Below are 18,614 nucleotides of genomic sequence, written 5' to 3'. Positions count from 1 at the left end.
ATTTACCATATCCTCATGCACAGAACCGCTGGTCTTGCTTTTTATATCAAAAGGATTCCCCATGGGAACATGTACTGTAGGAGGGCTGAAAAAATATTAGTATCTGGGTCTGAAGTAATCCTTTCTCCATGTAGAACTTCACAGTCCCAGCTCCCATTTTCCTATGGTAGGAAGGAGCATGGACACTGACTTTGGGAAAAGAGGGCAGAAAGAAACAGCTCAGCTGCCACTGTAGCAACACAGGTGTGCTGGCCTCAGCCAGATGCCACAGCTGCCCCCCATGTATTGCAGCTGCCCCAGGCATCTGGTTGCACTGTTATGTCTGTACAGGAGAGAATAGACTACAGTTCCTAGAATTAATTTGATAAGTGACTGGATAAAGCAGACTGCAGCTGAGAGCTGTGTTGTTAGCAATTTAGAGTTTTTAAATCCCTTTCCTGAAAGAAGCAACCTGGTCAGGCAGGTGGGATATTGGAGGTTTGGATTGTTCACAAGATTAGTAATGGGAAGTGGATTTGTGTGAAGCTGTGAGAGAGAGAGGGAAAACACACATGAATCTTAATTAATTCAGCAATATTTTTTTTCTCCTACCTTAATGAGGACTAAAATGCCTACCACAGTTTTTGGCATAGGTGGGAATACAGAAAATCTCATGGAAGAAAACCTACCCCCTCCTTCAATATGTGCTGTACTCCCACCAGACAAAAATACAGTTTGACCCCAATATTTGTTATCACATATATTTACTAGGGAACTACCTGACCCCTTCTGTAATGCTACCTTCACATCAAGTACAGCTTTACTGAATCTGAGCTGTTAGATGAAGGGTATTTAGATAGCATTCTAATCTACTCACTCTTTCTTTGAGAAAGTTGGAACATCGAGATTTTTCTCTTGCTTTTTGGAGAGCTGTACAACTGTGGTAAAACAATCCACTGTAAAGCAGTGGTAAGGGATGGGAAAAGAACCCAGATACTAAAGCTCATTGGTTGTAAATTCATAGATGTATTAGAATTTTGGTTGTCATTTTATGTCTTTCTGCAGCAGTGAACAGGCTTCCCTGACAATTGCAAAACCACGATACCTGGAGCAAATGGAATCCTATTTAAGAGAAGAAGTGCAGGCTCTGGACCTCACCAAAGATAATGCCCAGGAGCTGAAGCTTCAGGTCTGATAGTGAGCTGCTTGAAAGGGGGTACTGGGGACTCGAAACAACAATATAGAACAAGATGGATTTTTTTTTTTTATCTGGACACTTTTAGGTTCCTAAAGGAAAAGTGCATGGAAAAAGAAGACATCTTTGGCCCTTATTGGAAGAGAACAAACTTTGCATGGTAGTTTGAAGGAAGGACTGCATAGAAATCAGTGCATCTGCTTGTATATCTCATATAAACCTTCACTTACCATCTCATTTAACCCTTCACATTTCAAAACCCCAGGGTAAAGATCTACAAAAGGACTTAGGCACTTAGGGCACTTTTACATGTGCTCCAGGGGTTGGGGGTGGGGTGCTTTAATTAGAACAGTTTCGACAGCCACTTTAATTAAAGCGCCGCTGAGTCTCATGTATCAGTGTCCCCATGCCTAATGGCTGCAGGGTTGCTTGAACTCATTCAACAAGCTTTAGTTCAGTTGCCCCCACCACCATTTTTAAGTGCAGGGACACTGATACACAAGACACAGGAGGCTGCTGGAGCACAGGAATTGCCATGCTCCAGCAAACTTAATTAATCGAGTCTGCTCCGACGCACTAGAATTCCAGTGTGTCGGAGCAGCCTCCGCACTCATGTATAGGTGCCCTTAGATTTAGGTGGAATTTAGGTACTTATGTCCAAGACTGTGAGCCTCAAAACACTTAATAACCTTGCAGACACCTAAATCCATATGCATCTGAAATCTCACTGGTAAAATTATCTGGGTGCTTAGATGTCTGCTTTGTTCATGCCTGGGGGCACCTTGCTCTTATCCAGATAGAGAAACTCCTCAAACTAGGCATCCCATAGTCTCAATGCCTGTCTGCCCTGAGAAGCCCAGTCCTGGTAAGTGTTTCATTTAAGACAGATGGGTACATCTTCATGAGTGAATATATATATATATATATATATATATATATATGAAATCTCTCTCTTCTTTTGTCCATTTTCTTCCACAACCATCCCACCGCAGCCATTTTGCTTTATCATCACCATACACCTGTTCTGTTCTACACAAAGGAGTTCAAGATAGTAGCCACCACTTTCATTGAAATATACTGATGAAGGAGGTGGTGGCCCCCTAATTTTATACAATGTCTTGTGGTTAGAATGCTTGGCCAGGATGCGAGAGATCTAGGTTCAGGTATCTGTCTTCATACTATGGTTTTCAAATCAATAGTGCCGGCCTCCTAGAAAGTGCCATAACCATAGGATATTTTATGAATGCATTTCCACCCTTCACGTTGCATAAAAAAATAAAAGATTCATTGTGACTAAGAGCAGGAAGATAATGAGCATGACTCTGTAGTTAAAGTATTTACCTGGGAGAAGGTGACATAAATTGTGGTCCCTAATTCAAAGATATTTTTGTATGTTATATTAAACACTCATTTGATGAAGCACAGCCACAGTCCTCGGAGCATGGACAAGGACTCATGTCTTCCCTCCCAGGTGATTGCCCTAACCATTAGGCTGCAGTCATGTTCCCTTCTTCTTTCTCCACCAATGAATCTTGAACTCCTTTGTGCAAAACAGAACAGGTGAATGGTGATGATAAAGGAAAATGGTTATGGTGGAATGGTCAGGGAAGAAAATGGACAAAAGAGAGATTTCATAAATATATTCACTCATGAAGATGTCCCCATCTGTCTTAAATTAAACACTTACCAACTGTCACTATAGAGATGCATCCTGCAACCAGTAAGACTACAAAGCTGTTGCCAGCCAAGTCTGATCCTACTGAGCTGGTTATTGTCCATATACAGAGTGGGAGACAGGACCTGCCTTATGGAATTTATTGTTTAAATCAGTGGTGGCCAAAATGTATTGTTTAAATCATTTGGTGCCACCAAATTCTGTCACCACTGGGACACCCTCGGGGGGCAAACCATTGAGCTACCACCAGCCTGTGACACCTACCGTTCCTCTACTGCTGCTTTGATCCCCTGCCCCTCTCTGAGTGCTGCCATGATTCCTGTCATCAGCACCCCCTTTAACTCAGTACTGGGGTGTGACAAAGCACATAGGCAACACATAGTGGGAGCACAGGGGGCATGTGTCCCCCCACCCTGCCCCGAGATAAGCCACTACCGGCTTGTGCAGTTGGTCACTACTCGCACCCCCTCCCCCCTTGCCATGGTTAGCAGCATCTGTGGGTGGTCCCTGCTTGCCATTCACCACCCCCACCCCTGCCGCCAACACCAATGTGATGTCTGCGGGCAGCCCCTGCTCACTGCCATGGTGCCCCCCCAGTCTCAGGAGGCACCAGTCATTCATGACAGAGCATCTTTGGTGTCTGGCACTTTAAGGGCCAGAGCAGACATCAGGGCAGCCGGCAAGTGCATGTCAGGGTAATAAGGCAGTCACATAACTGCAGGAAGGCCCTGGGATTGGAGGAGGGGGCTGAGCAGCCTCCATTTTAGATGCAGGCCCTCAGGGCTGAGGGAGCAGTCTGCTGCTGGCAGCCGGAAAGACGCTACCCAGCTGAGCAGCTGCTCAGGAATATCTTGCAGGTAAGAGCAGGAGCTATGGGGATGGTAGGAAGCTCCTGGTCCTGTGTGTAACCGAAAACTGTACCCTGCTGGAGAAGGATGGCCTGGTGGGACTGCCTATGATGGGGTAGTTCCCTAGAAATGCCAGGCCAGTTGCCTCCCCAGTGAAAGGTGGGTAGGGGCACCTATAACCCCAGCCCCCACAGCTTATGGCAAGAAGAACAGGCAGTGGAGCCATGCATACATAGAGAGAGGCACCTGAGCCCATGGGGTGTAAGACCCTGAAAGCAGTGGGACCAGGCATGCCTAGGAAGAGGCACCTGAGCTCAGGGGTGTAAGACCCCAAGGCCCCAGCATTGGGACAGAGTGTTGGCCTCAGTGAGGGGGCAGAGGAAGAGAATGGGCTGCACAGAGTAGGGCTGCGAGGGAGGCCTGAAGGCTCCGCAGTGCTGGGTGCAGAGTAGGGTGGCAAGGGGCAACCTGAAGGGCTGCACTAAAGTGGTCGAGTGAATGGACTCCAGTGAGGAAAGTAAATTGTTGCCCCAATGAGGGGGTGGAGGAGAAGGTAGGCCAGAGGCAGAGCTGGGCCTCAGTGAGAGGGCATGCAGTGCTTGTCTAAGGCTACCTGGGACAAGCAGAGCCAAAAGCTGATGGCAGCCAGTAAGGGGCCAGGGGAGTTATAGTGAGTAACTTAATACACAGTGTGGCAGAATAGTGATGGTGAGCTCCAGGGGAGAATGAGAGTCCCAAGTAACACCCTACAGCATGGGTCGGTGTGAGGCACTGTGCAATATGGATGCCATCTGCAAGGTATGGGACATGGTAAGGGAAGGTTGGAGCCATGTATAAACCCCTTGGTATCAGGGCATTAAAGGGGTAGCCTCCCACTTATTACATCAGGTTTATTCCAACAAGTCATGGCAGACAAAACAGGGCAGACTGCCTTAGACAGAGGGGCAGCCGGTATGGTGACTGGCTACTAGTAGGCTCCTTTTGTCACATAGGGACTCACTCTGGCTGCCTGTGCCACTTACGGCATGTGTTCTGCCAGTTGGCCACCACCGCTGTAAATAGAAAAACACACCAAGAGGGGACACAACAATGCAGTCCTTCATTCACAAATATTTAATCTGGAGGCACACCCAGGGATCTGTAGTGAATCTCAGGGGCATTGTCTATAAACAGTTTTTAGTTACAGTGAAATGAACAAATATGAGCAGTTTGTTTCAGTTACACCTGTAGACATATGTTCCTTTTACAGTTACTTATCATCGCTGTAGGCTGCTTTGGTTTACATTAGCTAGTAAATGTATATGTTAAACAAAGTAAAAGCTATAGATAATGTTAGATTACAGCAAGGTCTGGTTTAGCATTTCTTCTGGAATTTAGTGTCACTAGGAAATTCTGATTCCAGGACTTCCATGGATATTAAAACTATTTGCATTTGGGACTTCTGCTTAGAGATACTGAAAATAAACATTCTGTAGTTATCTTTAAATGTAAGATTCAAACCTGCTTGATCACAGCTTTGGGAAAAAGGTTAGCCATTATTCTGCAAATAATTTAGCTGCCAAGACTGTATGTTGCCCTTGGTCCCATGCCTTCCTATCACATTCCATCCAAGGTGGGAAGCAGAGGGGTATGGTTGCATATCAGTGATGAATCTTTACAGTTATTTTTGTTAAGATACTTTGGGATCTAATATGCATATACGAAAATAGTACCTATTTTACTGAATTTTAAGTATATAGGCAACTACATGACAATCCAAACATTCATTAAGACAGCACTTGTACAGGCCTGGACAGCCAGCCCTGAATTCTAGATAAAGAAAATTAACTTCCTTGATTGTATTCCCTCTCTCTCTTTTTCTTCTGTTAGCCTTACAGAGAGATCTTTGAGTTCTTCATAGAAGCCTTCAAAACCTACAAACCTTTGCTGTCTGCGATAAAGAACGAGTATGAAATTACTCTGGGTAAGATACTGGATTCTGTTTTGCTAGTAGTAACAGCCATCCCAAATATGTGGCTTTACACAGCTGATGAGCCATATTGGACATTGACAGGATTAACAGCTGAGAACACTCTCGGTGTCAAAATTTAAAAATTTGGCTTTTTTTGCTACCTCTTGCAAATGGAAAATGTGTCTAGCTAATTTGTGGAATATACCTTGTTGATGGATAGCCTGGAGTTGTCTTTATCTCAAGAACATATGCAATCCATGCACAAGCTGTGTCTCAAAATTGCCCTGGAGGGACCACTTTTATCATGGAAGCTGCCGCCATTTTTAATTACCGGGATGCAATTGTATGGGAACTTGGGGCCTGGATTACTGCAGGGCAAGGCAGGGCAGGATAGGGCAAGCCTTGAATTGCCTGCTCCCAAGCAGCTATTTCACTGAATTTTGCATTCAGATGCTACAGTGCCACTGTAACACACACTTTATAAACAACTATAGATGGACTGTAACCAACACCTTACCTCACACTGGGCACTGTAACAGCGGTCAGGTGGGCACAGTATTCATCCTCCATTGGTGCAGTGTCCTTAGAGATGAGATATTCTCTGTCCCATTCCCTTAACTAGCTAGTAACAGTCCCCTTGTTGTAGACAAATATCTTTCTTTGGGCAACAGTACTCTGCATGATATTAGCATATCTATAACAACAGTTGTGAGTGTGCTCATATCCAGCATCAACAAAGTCAGTTTTTACACATTAGTTTAAATCACTGTCAGAATCAAGTAGTGTGACAGCCTCATTTCCTTGGCACTTGTCTGCCTGGACTTCCACTGAGTTTCATGGGTTTGGTGGTTTCCACATAATGTGGCCCATACCATGCTACTTTTTGTAGTGACTCATCCTTAGATGTTTACATGCAATGCTCTTGCATATAAATTACTTGTCTGACATTGCTCTGTGAGTCCCCTTAGAGTCTGTAGAGACCCAATAACAATGAGTTTTTTATTATATAACTATTTTTGGTAACCAACTGGAATACATTGGCACTACTGGAGAATCTAGCTGCCATGGTAACAAATGGACTTAGAAGCTTTCAGAAAAAAAAAGGAGCGGAGCAGGGATTTTGTTATATGTTTATTTAGGGTGGGCATCCTCCCATCTCTCTGTATAGTGAGGACTAACCCATTTGTGCCTATTAAAATCAGCACCTTATCTATAAGGCCTCCTGTGGCAGCCACCATCCTTTTAACCACTGAGCCTGGATATTATACCTTCTCTCAACAGTCTCTTGCCGCAGGAGACTATGCAGTCCTAGCTTCTGAAGTGGATCTAATGAGTTGCATCTGATAGAGCTGTCAGAGTAACTCAGTTGAATAGCTCTGCATTTGATGTGCTCACAGAAATAATTACCATATTTTATCACATACAAAACCAGTAATAAGACCCACACCTTAAATTTGGAAGGCAAAATATAGCAAAATAGATTTTTCCAGAGTCATGGTTGACATGTGAAATAGAATAACTCCTCCTGGAAACTCAGTGTCTAGGAAGTGTGGGCATTCCAGGAGGCAGGCTGGGTAAAACAGCAAAATCTTCTTGGTGTGGCTGGATAGCAACAAGGCTAGGCCTCGATCTTTTGCAAGGATAGTAGCAAGACTGTTTTTGTTTTGTTTGTTGCTGTAAATGTATAAAATTCCTATAAATAGCAGTGTTATTTCAACACCACAAACATTATCAGGATATTACAGACTACATGCAGTAGCTCATTTGGCCTGAGCTAGTTCAAATTGCTGCTTCAGGCACAAGCTATAGTGCTGAGCCAGTAGAGGCTATGCAGTGGTTAACACTGAACTTTGCCCTGTCTGTTTGCTGGGGCAGAGAGAAGTGGCAATCATTTTGACAGCTATTAGATCACGTCTCTGTGCTTCTATTTCAGTGACGAAAAATTAGCTTCCCAACTTAAGACATAGCATATACACAATGTCCCCTAAAATCAGTCCTCTAAAATTGGGTTCTATGTGAATAAATATGGTAAATTCAGCAAGTTCAAATCACCCTTTAATTGGATGATGAGTGGGATGGGCTGAGCAAAATGAGATGCCTTCCCCCTCTAAGGGATGAACATATTTCTATAATTCTTCAACTCTTATTGAAACTGAATCTGAGCCTCCAACATGGCAATGTATTTCTACTCTGAATGCCACGTTCTAAGACAAGAGCCAGTTGGTGCTTATCTTGCTACTGTATGTATATGTCTATGTGAGACATTTACTAAATAGACTAGTAAGCTGCACAGTAAATGTCTTGGTGTTTACACATGTACCTCTATTAGGCTGGAGTAAACTAATTTACTCTGCAGCAAAATAGTACTTATAAAAAAACTCCACAGCAGTGCATACGTAGATGCTGAAGGAGCTGGCAGGTGTACAAGGATGCTTCAGGGTGGGGGCCGCCTGCCAGCTAACCCCACACTGAAGCATCCTTCTGCCCCAGCCAGCCCCTCCACAGCATATTGAACCAAGGGGAGCAGCCCCAGGCTGGCAGGCTCACCCCCAGGGCCCTCTGCCAGCCAAGGCTGCTCTGCCTCAGCTCAACAGGTTGTGATCCCAGGTGCATGTGCTACATATAAATAGGCACATGTAGACATGCCCTACGTCTTCTTCACACTTAGTTCTTGTGAGTAACTAGAGCAGGCTAGGCTTGTGCAACTGGTAGTTGGACCTTTGCTTCTCAAAAAACAACTGCTTTTAAAGGAAAAAATCCTTGTGAATGTGAAGATCTCAAGCGCAAGTCAGAAAATAAAGCTGTGGAGGACAGAGGATTGCCACAGATAGTGCCTAACTCAGAGAAACATTTAATGGTACTGGCAACATTAATGCCTGATTGGCTCTGTAACAGGACATGTCTTCACTTCAGAGTTAACTTGAGTTATCTACACATGAATTATGTTTCTCAGATTAGCGTAAATTGAATGAGAACCATCACACTATGAAGTAATATTCCAGTTGTGTTAATCTTGCTGGCATTTGTAGGCATGCACTGGCATTAAGAGTCCTGGGGGCCTCTCCCAAGGTTGTTAGTGCTGCAATAAACTGAGACTCTGGGAGTGTCTACTGCACCATCATTTACTACTTCCTTTTGGAAGTAGTAAATGATAGCGCAGTAGCAGCCTGTGCTGTGCCGTGTCAGTGGCGCATGATTATTTTTAGCCTCTGTCGCTGTAGCAATGCACTATACTGAGGGAGCACGTTGCTACGGTGATGTAGCGATAGCATCATGGTTTTTGCCCATGGATGCTACATCACCATAGATGCACCCTCTATGAATTCTTGCCCAGTAAAATGTGGGAGAGCCTGTCTTCCTTTCTTGGCACATGGAAGGAAGTGTAAGAAGGAATCAAAGGTCGAATGGTACTCTAGCAGCACATTGGCTACATTCACCCCACAGACTCAGAAACTCACATGTTGTGTTCAATGGAGTGTTACCATGAATGTCTTCTAATTTCAGTAAAAAGCCCCAGCAAGATCAAATTAAGGGGTTTTGTGGGTGAGCAGGACTCTAGCCAGGGGGAAACTCAAGTTAGAAATCAAGTTAACTTTGCAGTGAAAGTAAGGATAACACTTTCCCAGGTGAGATGCCATTCTTTTTTCCTCTGGGACAAATTACTTTTCTATATATCAGAATTAACTGAAACTAATGAAGGTTAGAAGAGGCAGGTGCCATCACCTAATAAGTTCCCTGTTTATAGAGATATTTTTTAAGCCAGAAATACAGCTTTATGATTTCCAGTAATTTTAATTTGTTTTATTTGACTAAAGCATTGCATGCCCCATAATGCCATGGCCCAGGGTGCCAGTTGGGAACCTCCTTGCTATATATCTAATTTACTGTTATCAGGAGTTTGTCTGATTCTCAGTTTAACACAGGCACAGGATATTTCCCTTCTCCTCAACAATTAGTTACAGGCAGTCTTCAATTTACAACGTTTCGAATTACAACATTTCACACAACATTTAAAAATTGACAACCTGTTTCAACTTTCTGATGTCGGTTTCAACTTTACAACACTTGATCCAATGCAACGCCATGCCAGCGAACAAGTTCACTGCATCACTCATCTCCCTGGAGAACATCTGTCCAAACTTCCTTGGACACTTTCTTTAAGAAAGCAGACAAAACTCCAGAAAAAGGGCCCGCCACCCGGGAAAGAAACCCTCAGTTTGGCCCCGGGAGTGGCATGAGATGCATGGGTGCAAGTCTGTCGTGCCCCCGCACCTCAAGGCCCCCCCAGCAATGGCAGAGCATCCCGCTGACCCCCAGCACTGCTGGTGTTAAGCAGAGTCCATGGTGGGAGGGACATAGCCCAGCTGCAGGGCAGCTGAGTGGAGCTGAGGAGGGCCTCACCCTGCTCCAGCTCCTACTTCGCCCAGCCCCCCAGGGAGCTGCATGACCCGAACCTCGCAATCCGGCTACACAAACAGGTGCACTTCTGGGCCCGGCGCGCGAATTGTTGCGGGAGTTTGCTCAGGAGGATGAGTGAGAGGGCCTGAGGCCCTGCCAGTACACCCTAGGGAAGGCAGTCCCAGCCGTAGCTGGCCTACCAGCAGCACCACGTGGATGGGCATGCACCGCACTCCAAGGGTCCCCTTGGAGTCTGCGGTCTCCCCCTCTGGCGCCTCAGAGGCCTCCACCCAGACAGAGCCCATGATTCTGGGCTCCACGCACACAGAGCCCCTGGCTCTCAGCTACGGGGGTTGCCTGGCACTTTTTCAGGCTCTGGGGTCCAGGAGCATGGCCACCTCCCCTTGTGAGATCTGCTGCCTTTTGGGGTCTCTGGCACACCAGCTGGAGGAGCTCCAGGAGACAGTCCAGAGACTGCGTGCCATCAAGGATGGTGAGCAGGAGATAGATGCCTACTGCCAGGCCCTTCTCCCTCTGGAGGTGGAGGGCAGATCATGGTCACCTTCCAGGACAAGGGAGGACTTGGAGACCTCCCATTCTGTCCAGCCAGGGGGTTGAACCAAGGTGGCCAAGGGCCCCAAGGCCCGCCTCACCAAGGTCCCTGCCCCGCTGGAGCTTTGCAACAGGTACAAACCTCTTGCAGCCCCAGCAGAGCCTGCTAAGCTGCCAGCTCCTGCAGGCAACACAGGCTCAACTGTAGCTACTGCCCCTGCTCTCCCCAAGACAAAACACAAAGTGTTTGTCATGGGAGACTCCATCCTGAGGAGGACTGAGGGGGTAATCTGCCGCTCCAACCCCTTAGCCCGGGAAGTCTGCTGCTTCCTGGGGGCCTGCATCTGAGACATTGCGGAAAAGATTCCTAAGCTCCTCCAGCCCACAGACCACTATCCCATGCTCCTTATTCATATGGGCACCAATGACATGGCTTGGAGCACTCCCAGCTGGGTCATGAGGCGCTACATGGATTTGGGAGCACAGGTGGTATTTTCTTCAATCCTCCCAGTCTCGGGATATGGACTGAGGAGGGAGAGGAGGATCCAGATAGTCAACCAAAGACTGCGGTGCTGGTATCATCAGGAAGGCTTTGGCTTCCATGACCACAGCCTGCTCTTTGGTGAGAGAGGCAGCAAGCTGCTGGGAAGAGACGGCCTCCACCTCTCTCCCCTGGGGCTGGCTGACCTGCTCCACCGGGCTTTAAACTAAGCCCGCTGGGGGGTGGGGGGGGGACTACCACCACTGCTGGCCCACTGAGCAACCCTTGCAAAGCCAGCAGGCTAAGGCACTTAAGGGAGCCCACCCCTGCCCCAGTCCTGGTACAATCTGTGGGCAAGGCAAGAGCCCCCAAGGGGACACTTGCCTGCCTGTACACAAACACCAGGAGCTTGGGGAATAAGCAGGAGGAACTCTGCTTATTCGGAGATCTGCTGGGACTCCACCCATGACTGGAGATCTGGTGGGACTCCACCTATGACTGGACCACAGGTATATATGGCGATACCTTGTACAGGAGAGATCGAGTAGATAAAAGGGGCGGGGTGTAGCTCTCTATGTTAAAGAAAGCTATGTGTCCCTGCAAGCTGATGTTGACCACCAGGGTGGACGACTGGAGACCCTCTGGGTTAAAATCTGTGGGGAACACAGCACAGGAGACACAATGGAGGGAGTCTACTACAGACCTCCCACCCGAAGTCAAGAGCTTGACCACGAGTTCGCCCAGGAACTGGCTGAGGCCGCATGCTCCAGGACCATGGTTGTCATGGGAGACTTCAACTACCCAGACATCTCGTGGGAGGATCGCTCAGCAAAATCCGAGCTGTCACAAAGCTTCCTGTCATGTGTGGATGACCTCTACCTGACTCAAGAAGTCTACGGGCCAACGAGAGGTAAAGCGCTGCTCAACCTGGTATGGGCTACTGGGGATAACCCAATCGGCGACCTAGTGATCGAAGGGAAGCTGGGTGACAGAGACCATGAGCTGATCACCTTCACCATCCGCTGTAAAGCTGGCAAGTCAGTCAGCAACAATGAAGTCCTTGACTTCAGGAAAAATGACTTTGACAAGCTCAGGAGGCTTGTCAGTGAGGCCCTAAGGGACCACAACCCCAGGGGGAGGGGAGTCCAGGAAGAGTGGTTGCTCCTCAAGGAAGTGATCCTCAATGCACAAGCTAATTCTATTCCATCTCAGAGGAAAGGCAGCAAGAGGGCACAGCAGTCCCTGACTCTCCAGGGAACTAGCAGACCTCCTGAAGATAAAAAGAAAGGCCTACCAAAGGATGGGATTCACCTCCAAGAAGGAATATTCTGCACTGGTCTGGGCCTGCAGGGAGCAAACCAGGAAAGTCAAGGCTGCAACTGAACTCCAACTAGCTTTGAGCATCAAGGACAATAAAAAGTCCTTTTTCAGATATATGGGGAGCCGGAGGAAAAGCAAGGGCAACATTGGACCCCTGCTGAACCAGATGGGACAACTGACAACTGACGCCCAGGAAAAAGCCAACCTATTAAATGGGTAGTTTGCGTTGGTCTTTCATCAGACCCATGGGACGCCCATGCCTGCTACGGGACAGGGAGGTCCAGGTGAGGGAGATCCCCTGCCCTCCATCAATGTGGACCTCGTAAAGGAACACCTTGAGAGGCTGGATACCTTCAAGTCAGCTGGCCCTGACAATCTACACCCCAGGGTACTCAAGGAGCTGGCAAGCATCATAGCCCAGCCTCTGGCACAGATCTTTGAGAACTCCTGGCGCTCTGGTGAAGTGCCCGAAGACTGGAAGAAGGCCAATGTTGTGCCTATCTTCAGGAAAGGGAGGAAAGTGGATCTGACAAACTACAGGCCCATCAGCCTGACTACTATCCCGGGGAAGATTTTAGAAGAGTTTATTAAAGAGGCCATCCTTAATGGACTGGCCGATGCCAACATCCTGAGAGATAGCCAGCACGGGTTTGTAGCGGGTAGGTCTTGCTTGACCAATCTCATTTCCTTTTATGACCAGGTGACCTATCTCCTGGACAAGGGAGAAGAGATTGATGTCATATATCCTGACTTAAAAAAAGCCTTTGATCTGGTATCCCATGATCACCTCTTGGTGAAACTGGCCAATTGTCGCCTTGGGTCCACCACGATCCCCTGGCTGGGAAACTGGCTCTGTGGTCAGACCCAGAGGGTGGTAATTGACAGAAGTTAATCGTCATGGTGCCTTGTGACCAGTGGGGTCCCCCAAGGCTCTGTCCTTGGACCCATACTGTTCAACATCTTCATTAATGATGTGGACATTGGAGTCAGAAGCGGACTGGCCAAGTTCGCTGATGACACCAAACTTTGGGGCAAGGCATCCACACCAGAAGACAGGAGGGCAATCCAGGCTGACCTGGACAGGCTCAGCTAATGGGCAGATGAGAACCTGATGGTGTTTAACACTGAAAAACGCAAGTTTCTCCACCTTGGGAGGAAAAACCTGCAGCACCCTTATAGGCTTGGCAGTGCTATGCTGGCTAGTACTACAGAAGAAAGACATGGGGGTCATCATTGACCACAAGATGAACATGAACATTCAATGCAATGCTGCAGCTAGTAAAGCGACCAAAACGCTGGCTTGCATCCATAGATGCTTCTCAAGCAAATCCCAGGACATCATTCTCCCCTTGTATTCGTCCTTGGTGAGGCTGCAGCTGGAGTACTGTGTCCAGTTTTGGGCCCCACAATTCAAAAAGGATGTGGAGAAGCTTGAAAGAGTCCAGAGAAGACCCACGCACATGATCAGAGGTCAGGGAAGCAGGCCCTACGATGACAGGCTGAGAGATATGGGGCTGTTTAGCCTGGAAAAGCACAGGGTCAGGGGTGATCTGATGGCCACCTATAAGTTTATCAGGGGTGACCATCAGTATCTGGGAGAACATTTGCTCACCAGAGCACCCCAAGGGATGACAAGGTCGAACGGTTATCAGCTACTGCAAGACCGTTTCAGGCTGGACATAAAGAAGAATTTCTTTACTGTCTGAACCCCCAAGGTCTGGAATAGCCTGCCATCGGAGGTGGTTCAAGCACCTACATTGAACACTTTCAAGAGTAAATTGGATGCTTATCTTGCTATGACCCCAGCTGACTTCCTGCCCTTTGGGCAGGGGGCTGGACTCAATGATCTTCCGAGGTCCCTTCCAGCACTAATGTCTATGAAATCTATGAAAAACCTGCAGCCAAGACTCCTGAGAAGACTCTAGCCAAGAACCCTTCAAAAAGTCCAGCCAAGAGCCTTTCAAAAAGTCCAGCAAAGTCACCTCAAAGAAGTCCTTCCATCAATTTGATTGCTATTTACAATATGAATACATTAATGTAGATATTACTCATCTATAATTGATCAAGTACAAGATTCTGGGGTATTTCTGGTGAAAATAGGGTATTGGGCCTTGCTTCAGGAACCAATCCCCCATTTATAACATTGTTTCTTATGAGAAAATTGGTTCTGCATTACAACATTTTGACTTAAGACACGGTTTTCAGGAACCAATCGTGTCTTAAGTCCGAGGACTGCCTGTATTTGTGTTAATATAGCTGGATCTGATGATGGGTAGACTTGGGATATCCTATATGTTCTTCTACAGTAACAATGGCACAGCTCTGCTTATAGCAGTGATTGTGAGAGTGGTAGTATAGACTTGCCGGAGGAGAAATGTAGGGGTTAGCCGTTAACAGAACATTCCCTAGCCTGCCAATGAGCAGAGTAAATCACACAGTAGCAAAACCCTGGGTGGCTGGTCTACACTAGTATTCTCCCCCTTGCTACCACTGGGGGAAGCTGTCTAGTCAAGTGCAATGAAAAATGTGTCTCCTACTCATTTGCCATTCCATGTATTTCAAGTTATAAAACGTGTAACTTCCTGTCACAGGGGTTGGCAGCCTATGACCTGTGGGCCTTATACAGCCTGCAGAGCCATTGGATCCAGCCTGCAGACATGGGATTTTGGTGGCATTTGCCAGTGAGGGATTTCAGACATGGATGCTCTCCCTGTGAGGGAGGAGTGCCAGCTTGGGGAGGAGGGGGCAGTCCTAGCACCTACCTACCTACCTGCATCAGACCCAAGGTAGGCCTACAGCTGGAAAAGGTTGCCTACTGCTGTCCTATAGTGTTTGTGCATCAATACCAAGAACAAATTATTGTTTGGGAGGAGAAAAAGAGCAAGTCAGGGTATTAAGACCTTCTCTCTCATTCTCAAGAGAGAAGTGGATACTTGGTAGCTGTGGTAGTTACCAAGGAAGAACCCTTGCTTGGCATTCTCTAGAGCTCACTGCACTCTGTCACTGAGCAAGTTCTTTTCCTCTTGGCAATGTTACATCTGTTCACAGAAGTAGGCCTCCCTAGGAGAGAAAGGAAAATCAAATAAATGCTCTGGCACCTACTTCTATATTTGTAGCTGGCATGTTGGAAACCAAGTCAGGTGTAATCATTATCCTCACCATGATGGGTTTTACTTAAATATATTTCAGCCAAAGGTGAGATTCTGTTCAGGGTGAAGCATCCAAATTATAGAAGAGGAAACAAGAAGAGCACTTATGTGCTCCACCTAATGATCCAGAGAGCAGGGTGGTGAGGTGTCTTGTGTCATGAGGGACAATCTTATAGAGAAACCAAAGGGAAGATCTGAGGAGAAGGAGAAGTGTACCTGAAAAGGAAGGGAGCTTTTGATCAGTAGGACTATCAGGAATGTTTCAGGGGCATGTTTCCAGATGTAGATACCTCCACTAGGAAAAGAGGGTGGAGGGGGTGTTATGAAGACTGCCACTTCGCAACAGGAGGGTCAGCTACCAGCTGACTCTAGGTCTACAGTCCTGAAATGGTGATAGCTGGTCACCCTGTGAGATAATGCAGACCATAATGGGGCTGGCTGCCTCTTATGAAAATTCAGAGTGAACAAAAAAGCCAGAGTAGTTCTTGCATTTAGCCTGGTACCCCATATAAATAGCAGTTGCTGTCCACATGGAGTTTGTATGTGTACCCAGTAATTAAAACAGAATACAGTCCCAAAGATCAAATTCCAAAGAAATCCATACCTCAGCCACTCACCATAGCAGATAGAGTCAAAAGCCTGCTGTCTAGAATTCATCTTAGAGAATAATTCTTTGATTGATTATTTTCCCAAATCCATAATGCTGCTGAGAAAAAGGTGGTTTTGGTGCTTACTGATGAAAGCCCATGTTTTACTGTCTTTAGATGTCCAGAGAGAGAAGATCCGTGCCCTGGAGCCCCTGAAATCTATGTTTGCAACTGTGTCAGATAAATGCACTCAGAAGATTTCAGCACTCAAGAAAGAGGAAAATGCTAAAATAAAGACATTGATGAAAGAGAAACTGTATCTATTAAAGCTCATTGATAAAATGAAAGAAGAGAAAGCTTCCCTTCAGGCTCAGGTAAACTGGGTCTATGATCAGCCAGACATTTCCCAGACCATCTATGCTGTATAGAGACATACATCTTGGCCCTGCTCCAACAGAAGGCATTGGACACTTCTCCATTTACTTTACTTGAAAATGTGGTGGTATGATGGAGAACTCAGTCTGACAATGATTCTAGGTCCCCATCATTCCTAACAAATATTATATTCCCTATATATCATGTGTTCAGTTGTGCTGTACTGTCAGAACTTCTGAGCTATGTATATGTGTCCCTTTTGCCACTGCATTTAATTGCAACTGTGACAGAGGGCATTAGACCAGCAGTGACAAAGCCATGAATGAGTTATTTAGGTTGTCACCTGCGAGTTCTGAGAAACTATTTATACCAATCATGCTGCCACGCTGGTCCTGGGAGGTCCTTGGTTTCTGAGATCAGTGCAGCCTTCTGTCTCCTTCAGGTGAATAAGCTGCAGAAGAATGTGGCTGAGGAGTATCTGCACTACCGTAATGAGTGTGATGCCCGCAAGTTGCTTCTAGCAGACCTGAACGAAATGCGCAGTCAACAGTTGGAGATGACACTCCACCAAACACAAGGTACAGAAGGAACCCCTGTAAGACCCAAACACAGAGCACTCCTCCTCTTTGTGCAGTAGGTGAACTGGGGCCAGACCCTTCAAAGTGCTGAGTGTCCTTAATGTCTCTTGACTCAATAGCAGGTAGCCGAGTCAGGCACTTGGCAGCCTGCGGGATCAAACCCTCAGAATGGACCAACCTGGAGTTCAAGGGTCTTTAGCACTTGCATTTACAAAACTGATTCGAGTTTGTGACAGCAACATTGCCTGCCAGCAATGGCAACACTGAGTAAAATGGCTCCTGCATTACTACACCTGCTGATCTGCTAGATATTGGACACCAGCAGCCATAGTGTCCCCATGAGCTCCCTCTAAGGGGATTTGAATTTTCAGACATCCTTGTTCCTGATTTGTCCCCTGTCACTAATCTAAGATCCAACCTATGGCTTGGAATATGGGAGAGAAAGAGGGTAGAGGTATAGGCCTTCAAAGGATCATACTCTAAACACAATAAAGGCTCCTTGCCTGCCTGGAACTATAATTTATTAAATCTTGGCATTAGAACAACAGGCAGGGGTGCCAGTGAGGACTTGAGCACTAGGCAAGTAAATACATAGATACTTCCTGCACAGACAGATATGCACTTAAAATTGAAGGTGACAGGTGATATACACTATCAAGGGGAAGAATATTGTTAGATATATACATTCACACAGTTTAAAAAATATAAAGAGGAAATAAATGCCAACCTCCATTCAATTATTTATAATGCTCAGTTGAAGAATTGTATGACTTAGGTGCTGTGTATATCAGTATGTAACCCTCCTACTCCCAACCCCTGTGCAATCTTTGTTATTGTGGTATAAGATCCTTTGGGTCAGATCATCATATATGCTTGTACAGCCCTTGTACAATGAGGCAGGAGTTCTGATTCCTCATAAGAGATCTGCCTTTCGAGATCATTACTCCGTAACCAGCAGAACACATCACATGGACAAGGGCTGAGGAGAAAGAACTGAATAGAGGCTCTCTTGAAATGGGAACAGGGAGAGATGTTAGATCAATCTTATGAGTTGCATGATACTACAGAAGGGAATTAATGCCCAGACCTGCAACAGGGCTAACCCCAGCAGTTCAGAAGTCATCAGTTAGAGCCCCCAAATCATGAAACTTAAAAAAAGTTTGGGACTTCTCCTGCCCATCCCCCACCCCCACCATTCATGTGACAATCTTGCTGCCAGCTCTCTGGAAGGCATTGAGCAAGGTGATGCTGGTGGTGCCAGCTCCCTGCCCCGGGAGCTCTTCTGGCTGCCTGAACGTGCAGCGCTCATCACTTCACCCCACACAAACCACCTTCTTTGTTAATGTTTTGTCCCCACTCCTCCAGCTGTCCCTCCCCCAGTCCAGTAATTGAACATGTTCTGCAGCAGTTCTGCCTTCTTCCCACCTTACTCCTGCAGCTCTTAGGGCTCTTTACCTGCCTCTCCTCCTCCCCAAGTCAGGTGTAGAGATCCAGAGTGGGGAGGGAGGAGAGAGCAGAAAGACCTG

At 46.6% G+C, this 18,614-nt stretch overlaps 1 protein-coding gene across 4 annotated transcripts in view; it reads left to right on the top strand.

Moving 5' to 3' along the window:
- Positions 1-18,614, top strand: part of TSNAXIP1 (translin associated factor X interacting protein 1) — a 94,304-nt gene that overhangs the window by 25,177 nt on the left and 50,513 nt on the right. For 3 of the 4 annotated variants that reach the window (XM_019488976.2, XM_019488975.1, XM_059713632.1), the window contains exons 4-8: positions 1,045-1,168; positions 1,263-1,334; positions 5,567-5,660; positions 16,313-16,509; positions 16,953-17,088. In XM_019488976.2, coding sequence (XP_019344521.1) covers positions 1,045-1,168; positions 1,263-1,334; positions 5,567-5,660; positions 16,313-16,509; positions 16,953-17,088 — 623 coding nt within the window. The remainder of the gene's footprint in view (positions 1-1,044; positions 1,169-1,262; positions 1,335-5,566; positions 5,661-16,312; positions 16,510-16,952; positions 17,089-18,614) is intronic. The other variant, XM_019488977.1, reaches the window with a different exon arrangement.

This window comes from Alligator mississippiensis, chromosome 10, assembly GCF_030867095.1.
Source record: "Alligator mississippiensis isolate rAllMis1 chromosome 10, rAllMis1, whole genome shotgun sequence".
Lineage (NCBI taxonomy): Eukaryota > Metazoa > Chordata > Crocodylia > Alligatoridae > Alligator > Alligator mississippiensis.
The sequence above is the reverse complement of the archived record's forward strand: the minus strand, read 5'-3'. Positions and strand labels throughout refer to the sequence as shown.